Source organism: Taurulus bubalis, assembly GCF_910589615.1.
Source record: "Taurulus bubalis genome assembly, chromosome: 10".
Taxonomy (NCBI): domain Eukaryota; kingdom Metazoa; phylum Chordata; class Actinopteri; order Perciformes; family Cottidae; genus Taurulus; species Taurulus bubalis.
In genome coordinates this window covers 7,241,105-7,261,738 of record NC_136598.1, presented here as the reverse complement: position 1 = coordinate 7,261,738, position 20,634 = coordinate 7,241,105, and the positions used below count along the sequence as shown (strand labels likewise).

Here is a 20,634-nt window from a genome sequence, read left to right as displayed (position 1 = left end):
TTCACTTATTGTTTTATTCGATAACTCTACACAATAATTCTGCAAATTTAACAAAGATTAGGGCTTGGGTAAATTACCCTCTATTCCTATGGATATGTTGTCACCTAGTGGTCACAAGAGGGCATTACACGGGCTGCAACAGACGTTGAAGTAGAGTAAAGATTTTTCTGGCAAATAACTTGTAGTTTAAATATAAACTTTGTTCAAATATCAAGTTTTCAAGAACGGAAATCACCGAATAAAAATGTTGCGAAACTAGCACATTTTAAGCTTGCGGCCTTCATCGGAGTCATCATCACTACAAAGAATGTTTTCTTCTGCTACAATCATAAACATCAAGTGTTACTTTATTTGAATCTTACTGCAAGGCAACATACATAATCACATACAAATGGTCACAATGAAGAAAATCCAAAGAATACAAAAAATTTAATCAACTAGTGTTTTAGATTAACGTTACATTTGAAGAAACATATCAAACTCAAATTACAAATAAGAATTGAGTAATTGCACATAAAGCAGCCCAAGAAGAATTACTATTAGAGTTACATCCATTCTTCATGTTTCTCTTTGCAGACGTTCAAGTACTGAATTAATGTAATAGCTGTGTCTTACACTGGATGCTCATTCATTTGGTTGTACACTTACACAGTTGCTGATTTGCATCACATCCCAGAAGGAGATGTACCTTGTGAATGGTTGTCAATAATGCAGGAATTGAATGGTGGAGAATTTAACAGTTTAACATTGAAGAAATTATGAAATGACGGATGTGAACAGCGTAGGATCCCTCAGTCCTCAGTGAACATCATCCTCACCAGCTCGGATTTGAAGCATTCTTCCTCCACCAACTTCTGAGGCTGAAACAGGATTACAAGGGAGGGGGATGATAAATGTACTCCTTCAACCTTTTAATATGCAACATTTTATATAAGACTGGGTGATACCTGAATAGTGTCTCTTATTATCTAATTCTAATTCTGAAAAACATTTATAGCTAAACTAATCGTGTCAATATGATAGAGAGGCAAATTATTCTTACTGTGCCATATCGCAGCAGAGTGGGAACTCCACTCAACTTCAGTGTCTTCTTGAAGTCATTTGTTGAATCCTTCCAACTAAAGAATGCAACAACAAAAAACATTATTAGGCAGATGATGTAATTCATTCGTACCCATTTTTGAAAAAAAAAAAACAGACATGGGAAGGCTGAAGAGGGGTTTTCCAACATGAAACTGCATTTGCATTTTTTGGGGAAGTAAATGATTATGAAACCCATGAATAAGCATTATTTGGTGCTCTAATTTATATTATACATGTATAATATTCAACAATTGTGCAGAAAATCCCTTTTTCTATCGTATATGTCTCGTACCATTATGGCCTTATCAAATCCATTGTTTGCATGCAGATGGTCAACATGTGATACATATTTTTGACTGAATGTGTTCAAATAGCACATTTATCAAACTATTTTTTTTAGAATAATAAAGTTTCCTTAAGAAATACTTCTGCCGTGACTATTGAACGACTTTCTGTCTAGAAATGTAATATTGTACAACCGAGCTCACTGTGACTCGCTCTGTAGCTTTTCAGTTCCCTAAAATGTAAATGTAAACTGAGATCTAACTTCATAATTTAATTCTGAAACCATTAGTTGCTCAAATTGCCAATTGAACAACAGAAAATGTTCGAATTGTATGTTGTTGATCACGTACTATTGTATTCTAATTTGGCAAGTACCTACTTGTTCCTGGCTTCACAAATTACAAAGAATTTCTTGTCTTTCCATTTCATGCTGTTTTAAAATCATGTTACATCAAATCAATTTGAGTTTTCTGCTGCTGGTCGGACTGTAAATCAATAGTTTTTAAGATGTTCTGTTACGTTGTTGAGCTCTCATTACCTACGGTGGCCGTTATGTATCATATTTCATAGAGCAGATGATTCAGCCCTAATTTGGGCCGCGCTCTTGTTTTGTGACAGTTTGCCATTAAAGACAGAAGAGTAAAATACTGACTAGGTCCTTTCTCCCACTTGACAGTAGATGAAGACAGAGCCCTCAGGAAGATGAGTCATCTGCCCTCTGACAACTGGCTCCGCTGAAAGGAACAATGAACCAAATGTAAAATAAGTAAAGATCACTTAAAGAAATGCAGGTGACGAACATCTCAGTACCACAGCAAGTGTGTGCCATACGGTTAGATGATCATACATTTAATCAAATCTACTCAAAATAAAAGTAACTTACACACATCTATTGACTATATTATGCAGGTTAATTCCAGGTAGACATTATATGGCATTACCTTTCACACAGTCCGGGCACCAGCTCTTTCCTTGGCCGTCTTTATTACCAGAGAAATACACAAAAATATCCTTTCCCTTTCTCTCAGATACCGCCTGACAGAATTCGTCATATCCGTGCACAGCCACTTCTTCGTACAGGGCCATCGTTTAGACCGAGTTATTATGAGAAAGCACTACCTAATACGAAGCACTAACAAGTGTGATCAGAAATACTACTCCTCTGAAAACTGGACCTGCTAGAAACACTAGCTTGTTGATAGTACCACTTCCGGTCTGTGCAAAAGTTATTAAAGTGACCACGTCCCTTTAGTTTTATTTAACCTTTTTAAATCGTCATTTGTCATAGAGAGGTTTTACATTTTAATTAATCACAATAGATACTCCTACATTAGATAGATATTCCTACATTAAGAAAGTATCGCAGAAGGGTGCATATTTTATAACAGAACATCGTTTTTGTTTGAATGCGGTTGCGTTGCTGTTTGACTTCTTTGACGATCCGTACTTTGTAAAAAAAAAAAAAGAAAAAAGAAAAAGTAACTTCCGTTCAGCTGCGGTCTGTTATCGTCATGGCGGCGATTCAAACACTTGACTTAATATTGAATATTGAATAAGTTAACCATGTTCTATATGCTAGTTCACTTCCAGTTAGCGACGCTACGTGCATAGATAATTTATATTTCTGCATAAACTAAAAACAGACGATACAAATGATGGTCGAGTGGGTTATGTTGGGATTAATTGAATGTTTACCAATAATTAAAAAGCGTAGTTAGCTTGCCAATGCTAACCTTTTGCATTCAGCATTGTTAGCTATTTTTTGACAGAGCTCTGCGGTTGTTTCCGCTGTGATGACTGCACAGTTCCTGCTGAGTGGACACACGGTTTCTGAAGGACCACAAAGTCGAGGGAGAAACTGGGTTGTTTCAGGTTCGAACCGAAACAGTGTAACTCCTGTCATGTCCCAGACCAAGGTAAACAACAATGGATTGATGTGCTACACCTAACGAATCAGATTCAGTCTTACACAACAGCGCTGCAATACATCCTACATTCATGAATATGACGATATATTTCGTTGAAACTGTGCTCGAGAGCGGGAGAGAGTTTTGATTGAAGTTAACAATATATGCTTATTTATGGGACTGTGGTGTGGAATGCTGTTGGTTTGTATTGCGTTGTACAAAGAGGTCTTTCTAATATTGTGTTTACCGATAGAAGTGTGGATAGAGTAGATATTACAATCACCCACCGCTCTCACTAAACAAATTCTTGTTGAAAAAGGGCTGTGAAACGCACGGTTGAATGTATTTGTGTAGCCGGTCCTCTTTCCAGGTTCCCATAGTGGTGGAGAGGAGGTTATGTGGTTCAGGCTCCTTCCTTCTGTTGACTCCTTGAAGCTGCTTTACATTCTCCTGGACCATTATTCTTTATATTTTTATATGAATTTGAATGTATAACTTTGTGACAACGTGAAGTTTGTATCACATACAAGGTGAATTAAGAGATTGGTATCTTACACACCACAGCTATTGTTCCATGAAGACTTCCCTTCAAATACCAGCAATCGTGCCACCCATGTATGGCCGCCAGCCCCTATCCTGATAGAGAGGCTGCTGCCGCCGCCGTCAGAGGAGCGTGAGAATGTGGAAAGCACCAGAAGCTCCATCAGCTATACCACTCTGTCAGAGGAGAGACTGCGGGTTGCGGTGCAGCTGGCCAAGCGAGACCTGAGAAGAAGGTGTTTGAAATCTCCTGCCAAACCCTCTCAGGAGGCCTCCCTCCATGAAACAAGTGATGTAGAGCTGCTCCAGGTAAGTGATGTAGAATAATGGCACGCATTTTATAATTAATAGTTTACTGGTTTATTTCATTTTTAAGGAATTATTGCTGCTTTGTTCAGTAAATTTGTATTTTTCTCTCTCTATAGGAGCTTACCACCACTCCGAATAAGACCAAGTTTAACACTTCCAGTCCAAAAAAAACCTCAACCCGATCTAGAGCCAAATTGTCAGCAAACACACCCCAGAAGCGTCCCATTTATCCCATGCCCCTGATTGGCCGATCACCGCCGACCAGAGACCTTGGGCCAAGGCAATTTGAAGGAGGCAGAAATGTACCTTTAAGCAAGGAGATCGGCAAGCTGCAAAATGAGCTGGAAGTGTATATTCAGAAAGTTGAAGCGCTCTCCAACAGAGGTAACCCACAACAACAGCTTGTTACATTAGGCTTGTGTCTTACTGTTGATACGATTATTTCACAAAAGTAATTACATTATTGTACCCACCAAAATCAGTACACGTTTCATATGATAATACATTAAGTCTAATGATGAACAATCGTATTTAAACATCAGGGGGGGAAGTAGAGGAGCCACTGGAGCCAGAAGAGCAAGACAAGTTGGAGGTGCGCAGGCAGAAGCAGGCAGGCCGCTCAGCACGTGTCATCTATGTTCTCAAGCAACAGGTATTTAAATCTCTACCACATATAATTGAAATAAACCTTTATTGACTTTTTAATTAGCTCTTTATTGATAAACACTATTCCTCAAAATCGCAATTTAAAAGGTAAAAGAGATCCAAGAAGATATCGAGAAACTACAAAGCCAGAAAATGTGTGACACTAAAAAGGTATGTCTGCAGCATTGTCACACATGTATTGCTGTTTAGAGCTCATTTATTTGTTGATGATGATAAAACATTTAGAAGACTTCGTTCAATAACTTGTTTTGGGTCCCTCAAAAGATAAATGTTGTTCACGCCATTTATGTATATAAACACACCAATGAGTGGTGTGAAAACACAATATATTAGTTTTATTTGTTTCTATGAGAGGCGTTAAACAAAAGACCAAGCAAAGCTCAAATAACAGTTTCATGTGCAAGTATTTTACCACCTTCTACAATCCTTTAAATTAATATTGTTATATAATATTGAGCAAAACTCATCAATCTATCTGTTTTACTTAATGGTAAACTGATTTACTTTCTGTTCTTCTTTCAGTCCACGATAATAAACAGGCTTGCAGCTGCACACCGTGGGACACTCAGGGTCTTACAGTTAGTTGTCAACCAGCTTTCAGATCTTTCTCATGGCGAGGTACCCCCTTATCACAAAGAGCTGGGCCAGTTGATTCGCCAGCTCTCTCTGTGCTCAGCTAAGGTTGATGCAGAACAGGGTTCAGAGATGGCCTTCGACATCCTGCAGAAACTAGAGGCAAGGAGCATGAAGTACAAATCAGAAAGTATTTGGACCATAACACAGATTTTTATTGTTTTGCAGTTTTGGGTTATAGACTAATAGCTGTCGTTGACTGGTACATAAGGTGATATGTTAGGGTTATTCAAGTCTAAGTTAACATTTCCAGTTACTTTGTGTGATCATGTATAGAAAGGTCCACAGCATTAATCTGATGCTGATATAAGTACAATATAATACACTTTTGTCACTTTTTTTTATCATTTCCTCCTTATACTTTATGACTACACCGCTTGTGGTTTGTTGGTCTGTTACGAAAGTGTCTTTCTTATGGTTTTTTAAAACAATTTTTGTTGGTAATACTTTATAATAACTGCACGATATGAAGCATTAGTTAAGTATGAGCAAACACTTAATTCATCATTTATTAAGCATTGTTCCACACTTTATAAATGATGGATTCACCATTTGTAAAATAATTATTATATAATGATTCATAGCGTGCAGTTATTATAAAGTTTATTTTTGTTTGTCTCTATAATAATTGGTCATGTTTGAGCCAGCAGTGGCCTAGAGGAGTCTCTCTCTGGTCCTATGATTCAGTAACACTTTATAATAACTGCACGCTATGAAGCATTATACAATACCTCATTTACAAATGGTGAATCCATCATTCATAAAATGTGGAACAATGCTTTGTAAATGATGAATTAAGTGTTTACTCATACTTAACTAATGCTTCATAGCGTGCAGTTATTATAAAGTGTTACCCTTTTGGTAAAGGATGGTGAATCAAACAAATCTTGTAGTTTTTTCTAACATGTTTTATTAATTGAAATTTCTACAAATGCAGCTTATTTTATGGAGGCTTTGTTTAATGTCTTGTCACTCTATTCTGCTTAGACTTTGGATTCTGCCCTCCATAAGCAGCAGCTGCTCGAAAAGATGCAGGCCCAAGCACGTCCTCCACGCAGGAAGTCTCCTCTTCGCAGCACGTCTCCTACAAGTGCACCCAAGGGTCCCAGCACCTCAACTGTTCGAGGTCCTCGCAAACCAGCAAATCCCAAAAGAGCAGTCCGCGGTGAGTGCTCTTTTGCCTGGCCTGGCATGTTTAAAAGAGTTTACTTCCCTTTAGTTAGCCATTTGTAAATGTGTAACATTATGAGTAATTTGATACTGTTTTTTTATTTCTACCCTCAGCAACAGTAGTTATCAATATAATTTATAAAAACAATTATCTCTTCTTATCTCTTGAACAAAAAACTTATTATGCAATATTTTCCTGCCCAGAAAGTACATTATGTTTAGGCCTTTTGATGAATGCTAAACCGTTAAGTCTCCAGAGTATCTGGAAGTCACCTCAGGACTTTTGTGCGGTTGTGTTTGTTCCTCCCACTGTGCTTAAACGGCTGCACCGGGCTTAAAATTGGTAAGGAGCCTCGAGGAAGTGATGGGAAAAACAGGACCTGAAGTGCAGGACTCTGACTGTTGGTCCCCCACTGCTTCGTCTTATGAGCAGTCAACTCCTGCTGGGAGCCAGCGTGAGTTGACTGAGAGGCATCATGTGGAAGAGATGACACAAACACCTACAATGAGCTTAGAGATCCAACTGGTTGTCAAGAGTGTTATCTAATTGTTTAATTGGAGGTGTGGTGTTGTGTCATGCCTCAGCCCCCCAGGCTCCAAGATGATTTACTCATGTTTAATAGTGATGAAGGGCCAAAGCTATTCCTGAATTTATTTTTATATGGGATACAATATGTTAAGATCACAACAAGTCAAATGTTTCATTTTCATTTATGTCATCAGGTAAGAGAATGACCTCAGAGAAGCCCAGAACTGCTTCTCACCAGCTCATGAACAGAAGAGAGGTGCTCAGGGCTGGCCTGCAGAGCCTTGCCCAGAAAGAGCTGCAGGGACGACCTCAGACAAACCCCACCTGCAGAAAAGGAGGGGCTCTACACTCTGGGAGAAGCAAGGCTGACATTATAATTAAGGTGTTGGCCTTACTTCTACAAAGCTGAATACTGAATACAGATATGTTGTAACACACAAGAAATGCTTCATATAATATTAGACACAGTGGAATTTTGGTTTCATTAAAACCCACTGTAAAAAAATGCGTATGAAGGTGTGCCAGACGTCACTTCAAAGATGTAAACAATGTGAGGTTCATGAAAACAATCTTAATATGTATTTTGTAATTTTTTGTCCCGTAATCAGATACAAGAAGCAGGTTTCCAGCAGCCTACAGTCTCCTCTCAGCTCAGAGTGAACCAGTTCCCTCCAAAAGAGCAATCTGTGCCCTGGATACCTACATCCCCTCACTCTCCTCCTCCACAGCGGTGAGCCTTTTATCACTACAACTGATTTCATTTTATTTTTTAAAGAAGAAAAAAAATATATAATCAGAAGCTATTCTTGTTCACCAATGTTTTTGCCCTCATTGCACACTGGATGACTGAAGTCATTATAGTTGTCTATGTTATGTACTGTAGAGTCTCTAATGTCACGGTAGCAGTTTTCCAGTATGGATATATTAACGCATTGTGAATTAATGTGTCCATGACACGATAACATAAAAATATTTAATGGGGAAAAGTGCCCGGAGAGAACACTAAAAGGTTGTTCAGTTTCCAGCCAGAAGGTGGAAGTGAGCAGGTTGCATCATAAAATAGTGTTGCTGGACTAATAGCTTCCATTCACTATGTAATTGGAGGCCTTTCCAAATCAGTCTCCAAATAATATTAACGGAATATGCAATGGTAAATTACAGCACACAAAAAATCACTCCTATTCCCTATAATCTATATATATATATATATGTATATGTATATATATACATACATATATATCCCCCACTGCTATTACCTCAACAGATCCCCTCAAAGGAGAAAACCAGAGCCTCGATGTCTCTTTTCTCCCATCAAGCCCTCGTCCAGCCCTCCCAAGCAGCTGGTGAACGGTGGTTTGGGACCAGAGCCGGCCCTGAGCTTCGAAAAGAAGACACAAGCTCAGAATGAGGCATTAAGGTGAAGCCCATCGCCTGCAAATCATGTCCAACTTTTAATCTCTTCTAATTATCAGATATTTCATAATGAAATGTTATAGTTCCTCAGCAGTGTTGGGGTAGTTACTCAGAAAAAGTAACTAGTTACTAGTTACTTCTGAAAATTGTAACTAGATTACTTTACTAGTTACTGCATTTGAAAAGTAACTACACTACTAGTTACTTTACTTTCCTTTTTTTTTTTAAGCAAATGTCCAAATTAACCGCAAAGATACATGGACAAACATCATGGCCCTTTCATCACTTTATTTTCAATAAAGGGCATCTCTTAGCCTTTCCACATAGTGTATTGTAAACATGTAAAACAAAATGGCATATAAAACTCAGCCATTAACTTGAACGAACATTAACCCTGTTCACACTGTCTGACCAAAGAAATATGCCTCACTTTAAAATCCACAAACAACAGGATACAAGAGGCTAGTATGGTGGGGACATTCAGGTCAAACAGCATAACACGTTGAAAACAGGCTTTTGAAAACATGAGACCCCACTAAACCAAATGGGGGCCGACTCCTAAGAACAAAGCCAGCTTGTTATAGGAATCATTGTAGTGGTTTAAGAAAAATAGAAAAATTAATGGCACTTTTTCCCATAAAATAGAAACAGAAATGCACATAACCCAAAAAATAGAAACTGAAAATGCAATTAAATAAACAGAAAATCCACTTCATCTTTGCCTATATAAACAGAAAGTGCACTATATCCTATGAAGTTTATCATTTTTTTCTATTCCCTTACCCTTCAAAATAGCGATTGTATCGCATGAGTAAAAGTCTCTTGAATCTTTTATCCGACAGCCTGTTCCTCCTTGGGGTCAGAACAATACTGCCCAGGCTGAAAGCCTTTCCAGTGTTGTAACTTGTTTTATTACATGATTTACTCTTATTTTGAAGAGCATGTAAACAGGAAGTGCTTTTACTTTGAAGGCAGAAAGTACAGTGATAAGTGCTTGTTGACGCTAACTAATGTTGATGTTACGTGTGGAAAATATATACATGTCGGGTGCAAGAGCGCGTTCTCAATGCTTTAACAGTTGTACTACTGCAGTTCACCAGTAAAGTGGTTCCGTTCATACCAGACGTGTCTTGTCCTCAATAGAAGGTCCACGTCATTACAGACAGGTGCACTTGATGGTATTGGAGTGTTGTATTGCTTTGCAATACAACACTCCAATTGTGTTTATATTGCACATAGGCGTACATGCTGTACATCATGAAGTCTGTCCTGGCAAGAGAGAAAAAAAAAGCAATATGAATGGAATCTTAATGAGTCCTTCCTCTGTATTCATGGAGTTATTTCTAACCTCTTTGTCAGACCCCACTTGCTGAGAGCCACACGCAATAATCTGATTCTAATTCAAAGTTAATTCTTTCCAATAAATTAATCTAGGTGGTTGCTAGATTGAGGCCGTTTCTCTTTGTGATTAATAGCTGGCCTGTTTTCAGTCGTTATAAGCGACACATTGATTGAGTGTTCCACATGCGTCTCTGTTTAATCAAACCTAATTACTACAATTGTGCATTCCAATTAATCGAGGGCTAACAGCCTGATTTTAGAGATGAGTATTATGAGTAGTTATGTGAAATAGTTAATTGAGCTTGCATTTTGCTTCATTTGATGATTACTGGCTTGGTACAGGAACGCCTGGCTGGATAAGATGACGATGCAGAGACTGAAGGAGCTCAACCAGCTGAGTAAAGAAGAGGCTCAACGCATTCAAGCATTAAGGTACAGAAGAAGTATAATTATAGAATTAGCGGTATCTGAGGGGATGTAAGTTGATGGTCATAATGTTGTATCAGTTGTTGAATATAAATAGAGCCAAACAACGATACTTTATTGATCCCATCTGTCCCCAGATTGCAACCTCGTTTATTAAAACAAGAAATATAAAACAACACAGAAAAGCATGCTGACAGCTAAAACAGTTGACTTTGAAATAAAATAAAATTCCTCATGAGACAAATTGAATAGATCTTAAAGCTACTACGAGGAACTTTCATTTTGTGTTGATTTTGTCAGTCCCTGTGGACAAAAGCAGTAGTGTTCCCTTTACAAAACTCATTTTACTGCAGCAGCATCTGTCAGTTTGCCCTGCTCAGTCCTGGTTAGTAATAATAATAATAATAATAATATATGCTTGAATGTGCCTTGTATAAACGTTTGCCACTAAAGTTATTTAAGAAGAAGAAACATTTCCCATCAATAATATTGAATGCCTCTTGCTGCCAACCCAAGCCAGTAATCCACACAGTAATCTGCCATACAGCTCAATGCACCATGCCTCACAATTATAAGAACAGTTACAGCGGGAATTACCGCATGGACATAATTACCTACAAACAATAGAACAGACAATAATGCAGGCTGTGATTGCAGCAACATCCCATCAGCACCAGAGAGAGCATATGCTCCCATAGATCACCTCACATTTCCTAATTACTCATTGGACAGTTTAATCCTGCAAGGCCAGCAACAACATAGCGTGAGCAGTGTATGGGTTGTAGTCAACATTTGGGCCATAAAACTTGAATTGCATTAGAGCAAGTGTGTCGGTTTGTCCTTGTTGCTTTCTGTTTCCTCGCAACACAAAGAAACAACCAATAGAGCTGAACTTGGCATTGCGACGACTTAATGGAATTGGACCATAGTTAATATTATTAGTTTGACTTGAGTATTTCCTGCAATTACAAGGTAAAATCTCTGCAAGTAACTATACATCCCTAATAAGATATCACTATGTTTTAAGAAAATGTATACCAATGGCCTGGTGTACCATTCTTTCAGGCCTCTACATTTTACGGCATTGATACACATTTAATATAGGACTGAACTTTTTTTAAGTAGTACAAATAAATCTTCCAGTAAACTTTATGGCAAATAGTTGAAATCAATCTCTCCTTTTAAACTTATCTCAGCTGTAGTCGTTGTAATAATCAACCTCTACAGTTAAATATACCAGGATTAATTCACTACAGTGTTCACAAGGTTTGCCTCTCTGCCGAGTGGTGTTAGTTTGATGCTTTCGACCAGTTTTTTTTTTTTTTGCAGTAAATATTAATATTTTGGCAAACAACAAGCCCGACAAATACGGCTGTTTTCTGTCGAACCCATTCGAGCTTGAAAACCAATTAAAATGTGTTTGGATTTCTATAACTTCTGTGACAGCTTGCAGTGTGGGTGTGTTTTGGTTTACAGGTCAGAAATTGTCTCGCCAACTCAGTGGGCTGAGCAGAAGGCCAGAGAGAGAATTCAGCCGCTTCTGGATGAAGCACAGGTAAGAAGACTTGTCTGTTGTCTGCGTAGTTACAGATTTTTCCATCCCTTTCCTTCCCTTTATATGCTACCTTATATGACAGGGGGAACAATCAATGCATCTTATTGGTTAAAATGAAAAATAAAGCAAGTCTTATGTCACAAAAGTCAAATAAAATTTGACTTTTTGAGTAGCGGTATTGTTTTTATAGACTGAGAGGAAGTAAATGATGCTTGATTGGTGGGACTGAGTTTGTTTTTCTCCGTTCATTTTAGCAGTTCGGGGAGTCCAGGAAAGGGATCAGCCCCTCGCTGAGGATTCGGCTGTCTGAGCAGCCTGCAGAGAGGGTGAGCTGCGGCGAGGTTGCCAATACTTCCCAAGGGAGAGGAAAATTGCTATTGAATAAAGTTAGAATTTTGTATCATGCCCCCCGATTCAGCCCAATATTCTGCTCATATTCTTGTGTGTGTGTTTGTGTTTTCCTCCACAGGCAGCAGGGAGTGCTGAGCAGCTGAGTGAGGCGCTGCTGGAGGATTTGTTGGAGGACACAGCGCGGGTGGCGTGGGCGGCTGAGACAGACAGACAGTTTGAGCACATGGCCCAGAGTCGGCTGCAGGCCCCCACCCTGGAGAGTATGCTGCTTCGTATGGAGGAGATACAGGTGAGAGCTGCCCCAGAGAAAGGCCAAGCGACCGAAGGTCAGCATCGAACCCGAAAGGTCACCTGTGATCGGGCTGATATTTATAGAGCGCTCCTGTGACAGCGTTGGTCTGGTGTTGTTTACTGATGCATGATGATGATGTCTGCTGGCAGGTGGACCATTTGCTTATGATATGCATTTATATTTTTTTTCTGAGCAGAGCGACCAGGAAGAAGTGAGGAGACGGGTTGCTTCTATCACCTACTCAGACCCTCTTTACTGGGACAGACCAGGAGCAGCAGGTAAAAAAAACACCAAACACACTCCTCCTCATCCTCTGTAACTGCATTAGGAAAAGTTCCCTAATGTCTCCTGTAGGTGGAGACAGCGCTTTAACTGACACGAGTAGGCAAATCCGTGTCATTCTTACTCTGCTCTCTGCTCTTTGCTTTTTGCATCCGTCTTCCCCCTGCTCCACTCCATCCCTCTCTGTTCTTCCCAGCACCCCAGTGCCATGCTCCGCGCTCCAGGCCAGGATCTCCTCAGCCAATTAGGCTCACAAGGCCAGTGCCGATTCAGAGCTCTGCAGCGGATATTGTCCTAGAGAAACCTGTGGAGACTGGGTGGGTTACTATGTCCTTTACCTGTTTTTCTTTTGCAATCGTATAACACATCATTTCTACCTCTCGTATTTTGCTGATTGACTTCCCCTCCTTGCTGTTTTATTCATCTTCAAGAGGAAGTTGGGACATTTTGTCGTGTTTCCAGAATATTAACTGGAGAGCAGTATCAATGTTTGACCTATTTAATCTTTTGAGCTGAAATTAAAGGTCTAAGCCCTCATGCTAAGTAGCCGGGCTCCAACACAATACTAACGATTATATGACACTCTGTAAAAATATACAAGTAATACAAGTAAAATATACAAGTTTCTATTACTTACAGAGTCGAGGTCACTTTTTAATGCACAGTTTAGGACTTGTGTTGTTGTGCTTCAAAACTAAGCACAGCAGCATCATCATCCACAGGAAGTCAGTCACCATTGGTTTAATTAGGCTTTAATGAAAAGTAAAGTGGTTTATGTTGTTCCAGCGACGCACAGTTAGTGTTAGTTTTTTCTTCCACATGACGTGTTGTTGCTCTGTAATCACTCTCCCCCGGGAGGCCTTATTCATCCTGCAAAAACTCACTTGGTGGCTCCCGTACCCAGGGCAGTCTATTCCTGACTTGGGCTACAGACTCCACAGAGAGACCCTCCACTGCCCAGGGCTCTCTGGCTGCAGCTGCTCTTCTGCTGAAATTAATGAGAAGCTTGGAAGGAGGAGAAAAGAGAGTCTAAGGACTAGAAACTGTTGACACAGACAAGCCAGCAGTATGCCGCATTTAACCAATTCAAGCAGCAGCAGCATCAGCCAAATTAAGTCAGTGTCTCAGGTTCCGTTCCCTCGTTGGATACTTGGCCCTCACATCCACTGTGACTCATCATAGACTCTGTCTTTGTAACACATCCATCAACTAATAGCTCTACTTTTGCAAACAAGGGTTATCGAAAGTCAGGCTATTTAGTCTCTAGTCTTTTTGAAGAGTTGTTGTGTGTTGAAAGTCATTACTTATTCGTTCTTCAAAGGTATCCAGCCTGTTTCCAGTTTTGAAACTGCCTGAATCCCTGCAGCACAAAACTGAGACAAACCTGGCTCCATCGCTTTTATCCTCTGTCCAAATTACAGCACCTTTGGAAAAAGCGTCGGCACCTGCCTGGACCATTTTATTGAATCACTGTCGATGTAATTAGGATCTTTTTTTGCATTGATCAGTTGGGAAAAATATTTTGATGTCAAAGTGAAAACAAATCCCTTTTTAAAAGGAGCTAAAGTTTTAGAATACAAGACATCATCAATTAATTAATTAGCTCATCATTTCAGCACTAGTCTGCTCTTAATTTGAAGTGGTTTATGTATTCTAAGTTAAACTATTGGTTCAGGTTTTTAATGGAACATCTGAGATCTCTTATCAGCTGTGCCTGTTGTTTTCTGTCGGTGCATCAATCAGCATAGTCCTTCAGTTAACAATGACAGTATTTATAATCGTTGTTATTTGTAAAAATAAGTACCATAGATTCTAAAACATTGTCCACATTAGTCATGTTTTTTCCGCTCTGAATGAAGACCCCGTTAATTTAGTCGTAACTTGCCAACTGCTTGGATAATTAAGCACTTTTGTCTGGAAAGATTTACCTATTTGATTAAAATCTTCTTCGCCAAGTGCCATTGGGATTCTTTCTGTGCCAGCAAACAATCCAAAGTTTGTGTTTCCAAAGAGTAGACGGAGAAGAGTCCCTTTGGAAATAATAAAGTCGGACAAAGGGAGTCATTTGGTGTGCAATGGAAAGGGGAAGTGTGTTAATTAGGCACATTGTTTTATGGAGCTGTCTTCTGGGGCCAAGAAGGTGCCTTGTAAACGGACTGTAGATGAGCAGGCGACCTGTGTTGCAGGCGCTTAAATGACCCGGGGGACACATTTCACATCACGTAACAGGACATGAGGGGAAGAAAAAGAAAAGGGTCACATACACCTTTTTGGAACCAACATTTTACCTCATATACAAGATGGAAAAAAAGGCATAGCTGATAAAAATATGAAGAAAAAGTAACAGTAATACATTGTTGTCATATTCATTCATTTCTCAGTTATCAGGCGCTCTCTCTTTTCTGTCCTCTTTGCTGAATCTCGTGTGTGTGTGTGTGTGTGTGTGTGTGTGTGTGTGTGTGTGTGTGTGTGTGTGTGTGTGTGTGTGTGTGTGTGTGTGTGTGTGTGTGTAAAATGACTTACTCCCTCTTGATCTTACCCCTTGATTTGAAAGTTATTTTAAATCTACAACCTGAGCTAAAGACCTGCATTATAGTCTCCAGGAAAAACAATCTTGATTTAATAATAATGCCTTAGGTTGGTGCCAGAGTCAATACACTGACCTCATTAAGAGAAGTTAATTTTCCAGATGAAGAAAAATGTGATTGTGACAAACCCTTACATCCCAGCTATTTGTATACCTGCCAACAGATCAGATAATAAATAAGTTTGTGCAGCATGAACTATAAAGGGCTTTAGGAGAAAGGGAAACGTTTTACAACAGAGAAGAGGAGAATGCTTTCATGTTGCTTGTACATCATTTGCATCAGCATGAAGGTAAATGACACATGCAGTCTGTTTGTGTGTTAATCCTCCGTCAGTGTTGGCTTCTCTCTAGTGTTCAGTGTAGCAGCATAGCAAGGTTTGATTTTAGGGGGTTTCTAACAGCGAAATGTGCTAAGAGCTATTCATGTGTGCCGTCTCAGCCCTGATTGGCTGTTTATAACCCACATTTCTCAGCCCAGAGGGACACATCAGTCGTTTCTGTCAGAAGGAAAACAGAGTAATGCATGCGATCTCGTACCCCACACACATGCATTTAAACACCCAAAGGAAGGAAATTAGTGACAGCAGACATTTTTTAAAGCTTCTTTAATTTGTATTGCCTGATGACTTTGAGGTTATTGCTTCCCGATTTTTATTTCAGGGGCTTTTATGTAGTCGGTGAAGGGAAGACTGATGGGGAATGCGCTTTTCAAAACAATTACTCTCAGCTGGTTTGGTAAAAGATGAAACGAAGCAGATTTAATTGAGTTGTTTCCGGTTGCTCAGGCTATGGTTGCGGTCTCTGCTGAGGCTCGTGGTTACCTATGAGTCACGACTTCCAACATCAGGACCTCTCAGAAGAGAGTTCACTTCACTACTTGTGGAAAGGTAGTTGTTTACATTACGGCAATATTTCAACCCTTCCATTATGCATCGCTAGTCACGACACCGGCGCCGTCCTCCTGAAGAGTGTTTCCAAAACGGCAATACCTCGGCTGCTTTTGTGCTCGAGCTATCAAGCGACCACACAGACAATGGGGGAGCGCCAGATAAGATATGTATCCATGGTGAGGAGCACAGACAGCCGATTGTGTGTCTCACACACACACACACACACACACACACACACTCGGCTGATGCTGAACAACCAACTGCAGCCGCATCAGCAGGTCAAACAAATCAATGAAAAGATGAAAGCTCCACTCAGCAATATTCTAAACCTTTCATGCAGTTTCTTTTTATCTGCTCTCTCACTCCACGGCCCCTTTGTGTACAGCGACAGTTGTCCTCACGGGCCAAGTGTCACGTGTAGTACAAACATGCCGCGTTGCACAGTAAACGGCTGCTCGGTAGACACCATGCGCAACCAGTCATGGCCTCACATTCAATCCAATCGGCCCTTACTTTCTCTGAGTCACACTCGTCTTTGTCCAACTTGGCTCCCTTTTGACGTATCGCATATGGCACTGTCCTTTTGCCAGGTCCCCGGTTTCCTGGGTGAAACGTGGCTGGAGCTTTTGTTGAGAAACTATAATCTCTGTCCATCCATTTTTGTTTTGTGCATGTCTTGTGTAGGCCAAGTTGTAGGTAGCTGAATGTGACTGGGTCCTCAGATGCCCATCAGATTGTGAATCGACCCATTTCAGACTGGATGCCAAGTTGACTGTGCTGACCCTTTTGATATTTATGGCCTCGCCGCAGTTTGCAGCCACCAGAGTCAAAACAGAAACAAGTTTAGCTGAGGCCGTGGAGCACAATAGAGAGGCACTTCGCTTTGGGAACCGCTGCAACACTAAATATAGCACCGAGAGCGCTGTCGCAACAGCCAGGCTGATTTGTCCAAGCAGCCGGGATTATAAAGCCTGACCATGGCAATGCCCAGCTGTGCCTCGACTCTACTCTGATCAAGAGTGCAAGCGAGAGACACCTCTCGCCAAAATTCATCCTCCTCGATGGCGTTATATCCTTATAACGACAAGTGTTTCTGATCAATCGCATCCCTTCTGCTCTCCCTCCGATAAATGACTTTTTCTCTTCTCCACAGCACTCGAAAAGCCTTTACCCAGAACGATCAGGTGTCGCGGAAATCCGCCCGTTTGCCTCGCCTCATGAGCTTCCTCCTGTCTTTCCTCTCAGACACAGCATCCTCTCTGAGAACAGCCTGGCCGACGAGGCATCCCAAGATGAACGGCAGCCCAGACACAACACTGTGTTCCCAGGCGCAGCGGTGAGAAGCAGGGGGACTGCTATCTCTGTGCCAGGCGGCATGCTGGGAAACATCCGGCAGTACCGGGAAGACTACGAGACCTACCTGCGCGTTGTGGCCCATGAGGCTGTCGGCAGCTTCAACCCCTGGGCCGTCACAGACCGGTAAAAGACTAACAGGGATCCTCCCCTGTGTGTGACAGAATCTGTATTTAAACTGCGCTTTTAATGAATTATGTCATCGGTTTTATAAGAATATCTCTACTACATATAAGCAGCATCGCACGCTCAGTTGTTGTAAGCAGAGCCACATGGAAACAAGATCTGCCCCCCGCCCTGCTCTCTGTTTTGTCCACGGATGTGTTCAGTCTTCCCACTCTGAGAGGATCACGCAGTTTATGATTTGCATAGTGCGTCTCTGGTGTTCACCAGTATTCTTCTCTCCCACTCACAAATTTGCATCCTTAACAGAATTCTTAAGTTGGTGCAATGCAGAAGACTCCCTCTCATCTGTGGGAACATACTGGATCTGAATGCGTTTGATATACCAGCTCTAAACTTCCCAGAGATAAACTATTTTCTCTCTCTGCGTCACAGATATGTGTGTGGGATTGTGAGCAGCTCGATAAATTGATGCTGCCCAGTCCCACCCATGGGACCTGATTGCTGGTGCCGCTGGCTCATTAACAATCCCCCATCAATGAATCCACGTTTTCAAGAGATGGATCTTTACTTTTCTGAATTTGGAGGAAAAACAAGGATGTTGTGAAGGGAAAAGCCATCCAATAACCTCAGTGTCTTTGCAGAGAGAACACAAACAAATAGACATCTAAACCCCCCGCTATTCTAGAAATAAGCCGCCCAGCAGTGGAGCTCGCTCGTTCATTCTGTCTGCTAACGGATTGATTGCAAAATAGCAAAACTTTGGGACAGAAAACATTTGTACTTCAAGCTATTTTTTGTTATACTTGTGGACATATTCATATGGAAATACACAGGAAGACAGAGTAGGATAATACTTCTTTCAGACATGAATATCAAGCTTGTGGCGTACTTGTGCATTTGAACTGAAAAGCTAATTTAGTTTTTGTGATGTGATTTCATTATATTTTGGAACATCCTGAGTCATTCAGGAGAGCTTATTAGTGTTATACATATTTCCTAGTGTCTGTTACAAATCCATTCCTCACTCTGTTTCACCCTGTGCCTGGTGTCGAGAGCAAGTATTCATGTTTTGAATCTTCAAAGGTCACGGTAGTTCAACACACAATTAACTCATGCACTTATCTCCTGTGCCCCTGCTCCAGTCTCCTGGTATGTGTAAAACACTGAAGTTTAGCTTGGTGCTGCACCAAATTGTTTGTTATTTTCCTTCATTTTATGAATGGACGACAAAATTTGTTTTAACATCAAGTTCAGAAGGTCAGACGCACTGTTTTGCAAAAACCTGTTTTGATCGCACTTTCAGTATTTTTTTAAATAATGACGCAAGGTTGAGGATTGACTTTTTTTCAGCTCACGTGCAACTTTTGTCAAGTTGTGTCTAAGTTCCTTGACTTTTTCTATTTTTGCAATTATAGTCATATCTATGCCCAGAACAATAAATAATACTAAGGAATACTACAACCATCACCACCGTCTTGATCGTTTCTAGTTTTATGAAATAGTAGTCAAGTGTTTTATTGGTTGTGATGCAGAAATTCAAGTTTGTATATATGTCTATTTAACCGACCGTGTTTAACCGATTGTTTTGTCTGCTGCCTGTGTTCCTGTGCTCCCTCAGCCTGGCAGAGGAGCTGCTGTCCGAGGCTCTGGCTGACGTGGCAGCAGAGTTTCAGGATGTCGTGGAGGAGTACGCCGAGGCCATCTTCACCTCAGAGTTTCTCCAGCCGACCCAGTCGCCTCCTGCTTCAGCTGCGGCTTCGGTCAGCCAATACAATGTTCCGGCATCATGAATGTAGCAGTTTCTTGTGTATTTATTTTAGTACAAAATCTGTATTTTCAGACTTTCAGCCCAAAAGATGTAATTATCAAAGACTTTTATTATTTTTGTCGACCAAGGACGATGATTATTTGTAATCTCTCTCTAGTTTCTCAGGCGGATGTTTCATTTCAGAATGAAACTCTTTCACTCTTTCATAATACATTTGTACTTATTTTGTTAATTTACAAAGATCTATACTTAATTGAGATTGTGGATTTTTTTTATGAAGCCGCAGCAGAGGAGATTGTTGAATTGCACAGGGAGCATTTATTCACACGACTCTTTTTGGTCTATCTGTATCTGTGATTGAATTCCGCTGGGAAAGTTAGTTTAGTTGCGATAAGCTTGGAGAGACCATTGCGACATTACAGCGGATTATAAGATTACCGCCCTCCCCTTGCACTTGGTTTAAATCTCTCTCAGGATTACGCACACTTTCTATTTTGACGTTGGAATACGGAAATAAATTAATTGCATACGTTCCCCGGCAAAACGATGTTGGACAACTTGATTTCCTCTTTTGTATTAATGTCTAAATAAAAGGTCTAAACGCAACAAAACGCTTTATTTCCCCTCACTAATTAACATGTTATCCCAGTAAGTTTTGACCACTTTTTTTTTTTAATGATCTCTTAAGCGTTTTTCTTAATTCATGTTTATTTCTTTTCTCGGAGCCAAATAAAATATGGCCTCCGACCAATTGAATCCTGTACAATAATGGTGAGAAATGTCAATTCTGTATGGAAAATAAACGTGACGGACTCTGCAGACCAAGGAATGTCGGAGTCCCTTGAGAGCAACATGAAAGCCGTGCAGTGAAAGCGGAGGGGACACATCCAGATGTTGCATTGGCCTGTGGGGACCAGCCTTTGACTGGGGACATTCAGTGACTGAACGAATTAGCGTGGGCGTCTGCATACGTGCAGGCTTTCACAGGCTCGAGCCCTGTTTCTTCCTCCTGAACCAGGACTGACAGAACTCGGGTTGGCCTCGAGCGAAGGTGGTGTTGCCTCCATCACCCTGACGAACAGGACTGAGATTGTCCTGACATTGGCGACTGGGAAATGACTGTTCTTT

At 40.6% G+C, this 20,634-nt stretch overlaps 2 protein-coding genes across 2 annotated transcripts; one reads left to right on the top strand and one right to left on the bottom strand.

The window, feature by feature from the left end:
* Positions 1 to 335: 335 nt before the first annotated feature.
* On the bottom strand, positions 336 to 2,533 carry txndc17 (thioredoxin domain containing 17). The gene is made up of 4 exons (XM_079225163.1): positions 2,310 to 2,533; positions 2,021 to 2,102; positions 1,043 to 1,118; positions 336 to 860 (listed from the first exon to the last, which is right to left on the bottom strand). The coding sequence occupies exons 1-4, from the start codon at positions 2,452 to 2,454 to the stop codon at positions 792 to 794; spliced, it is 372 nt and encodes a 123-aa protein (XP_079081289.1). The 5' UTR covers positions 2,455 to 2,533; the 3' UTR covers positions 336 to 791.
* Positions 2,534 to 3,269: 736 nt separating this feature from the next.
* On the top strand, positions 3,270 to 20,058 carry kiaa0753 (KIAA0753 ortholog; the record flags this gene model as incomplete). The annotated part of the gene is made up of 18 exons (XM_079224458.1): positions 3,270 to 3,284; positions 3,840 to 4,124; positions 4,241 to 4,508; positions 4,667 to 4,776; positions 4,878 to 4,940; positions 5,313 to 5,525; positions 6,411 to 6,588; positions 7,317 to 7,504; positions 7,731 to 7,852; positions 8,387 to 8,539; positions 10,219 to 10,308; positions 11,779 to 11,857; positions 12,112 to 12,183; positions 12,327 to 12,497; positions 12,697 to 12,778; positions 12,979 to 13,099; positions 17,505 to 17,738; positions 19,357 to 20,058. 18 exons carry the CDS (start codon positions 3,270 to 3,272, stop codon positions 19,526 to 19,528), a joined length of 2,616 nt encoding a protein of 871 aa, XP_079080584.1. The 3' UTR covers positions 19,529 to 20,058.
* Between the last annotated feature and the right edge of the window lie 576 nt (positions 20,059 to 20,634).

Coding starts and splice junctions, on each gene's coding strand:
- txndc17 (XM_079225163.1), bottom strand. CDS start 2,454: ATGGCCCTGTACGAAGAAGTGGCTGTGCACGGATATGACGAATTCTGT. Junction 1,119..2,020: donor CAAGTGGGAGAAAGGACCTA/GTCAGTATTTTA, acceptor TGCATTCTTTAG/TTGGAAGGATTCAACAAATG. Junction 861..1,042: donor CTCTGCTGCGATATGGCACA/GTAAGAATAATT, acceptor ATCCTGTTTCAG/CCTCAGAAGTTGGTGGAGGA.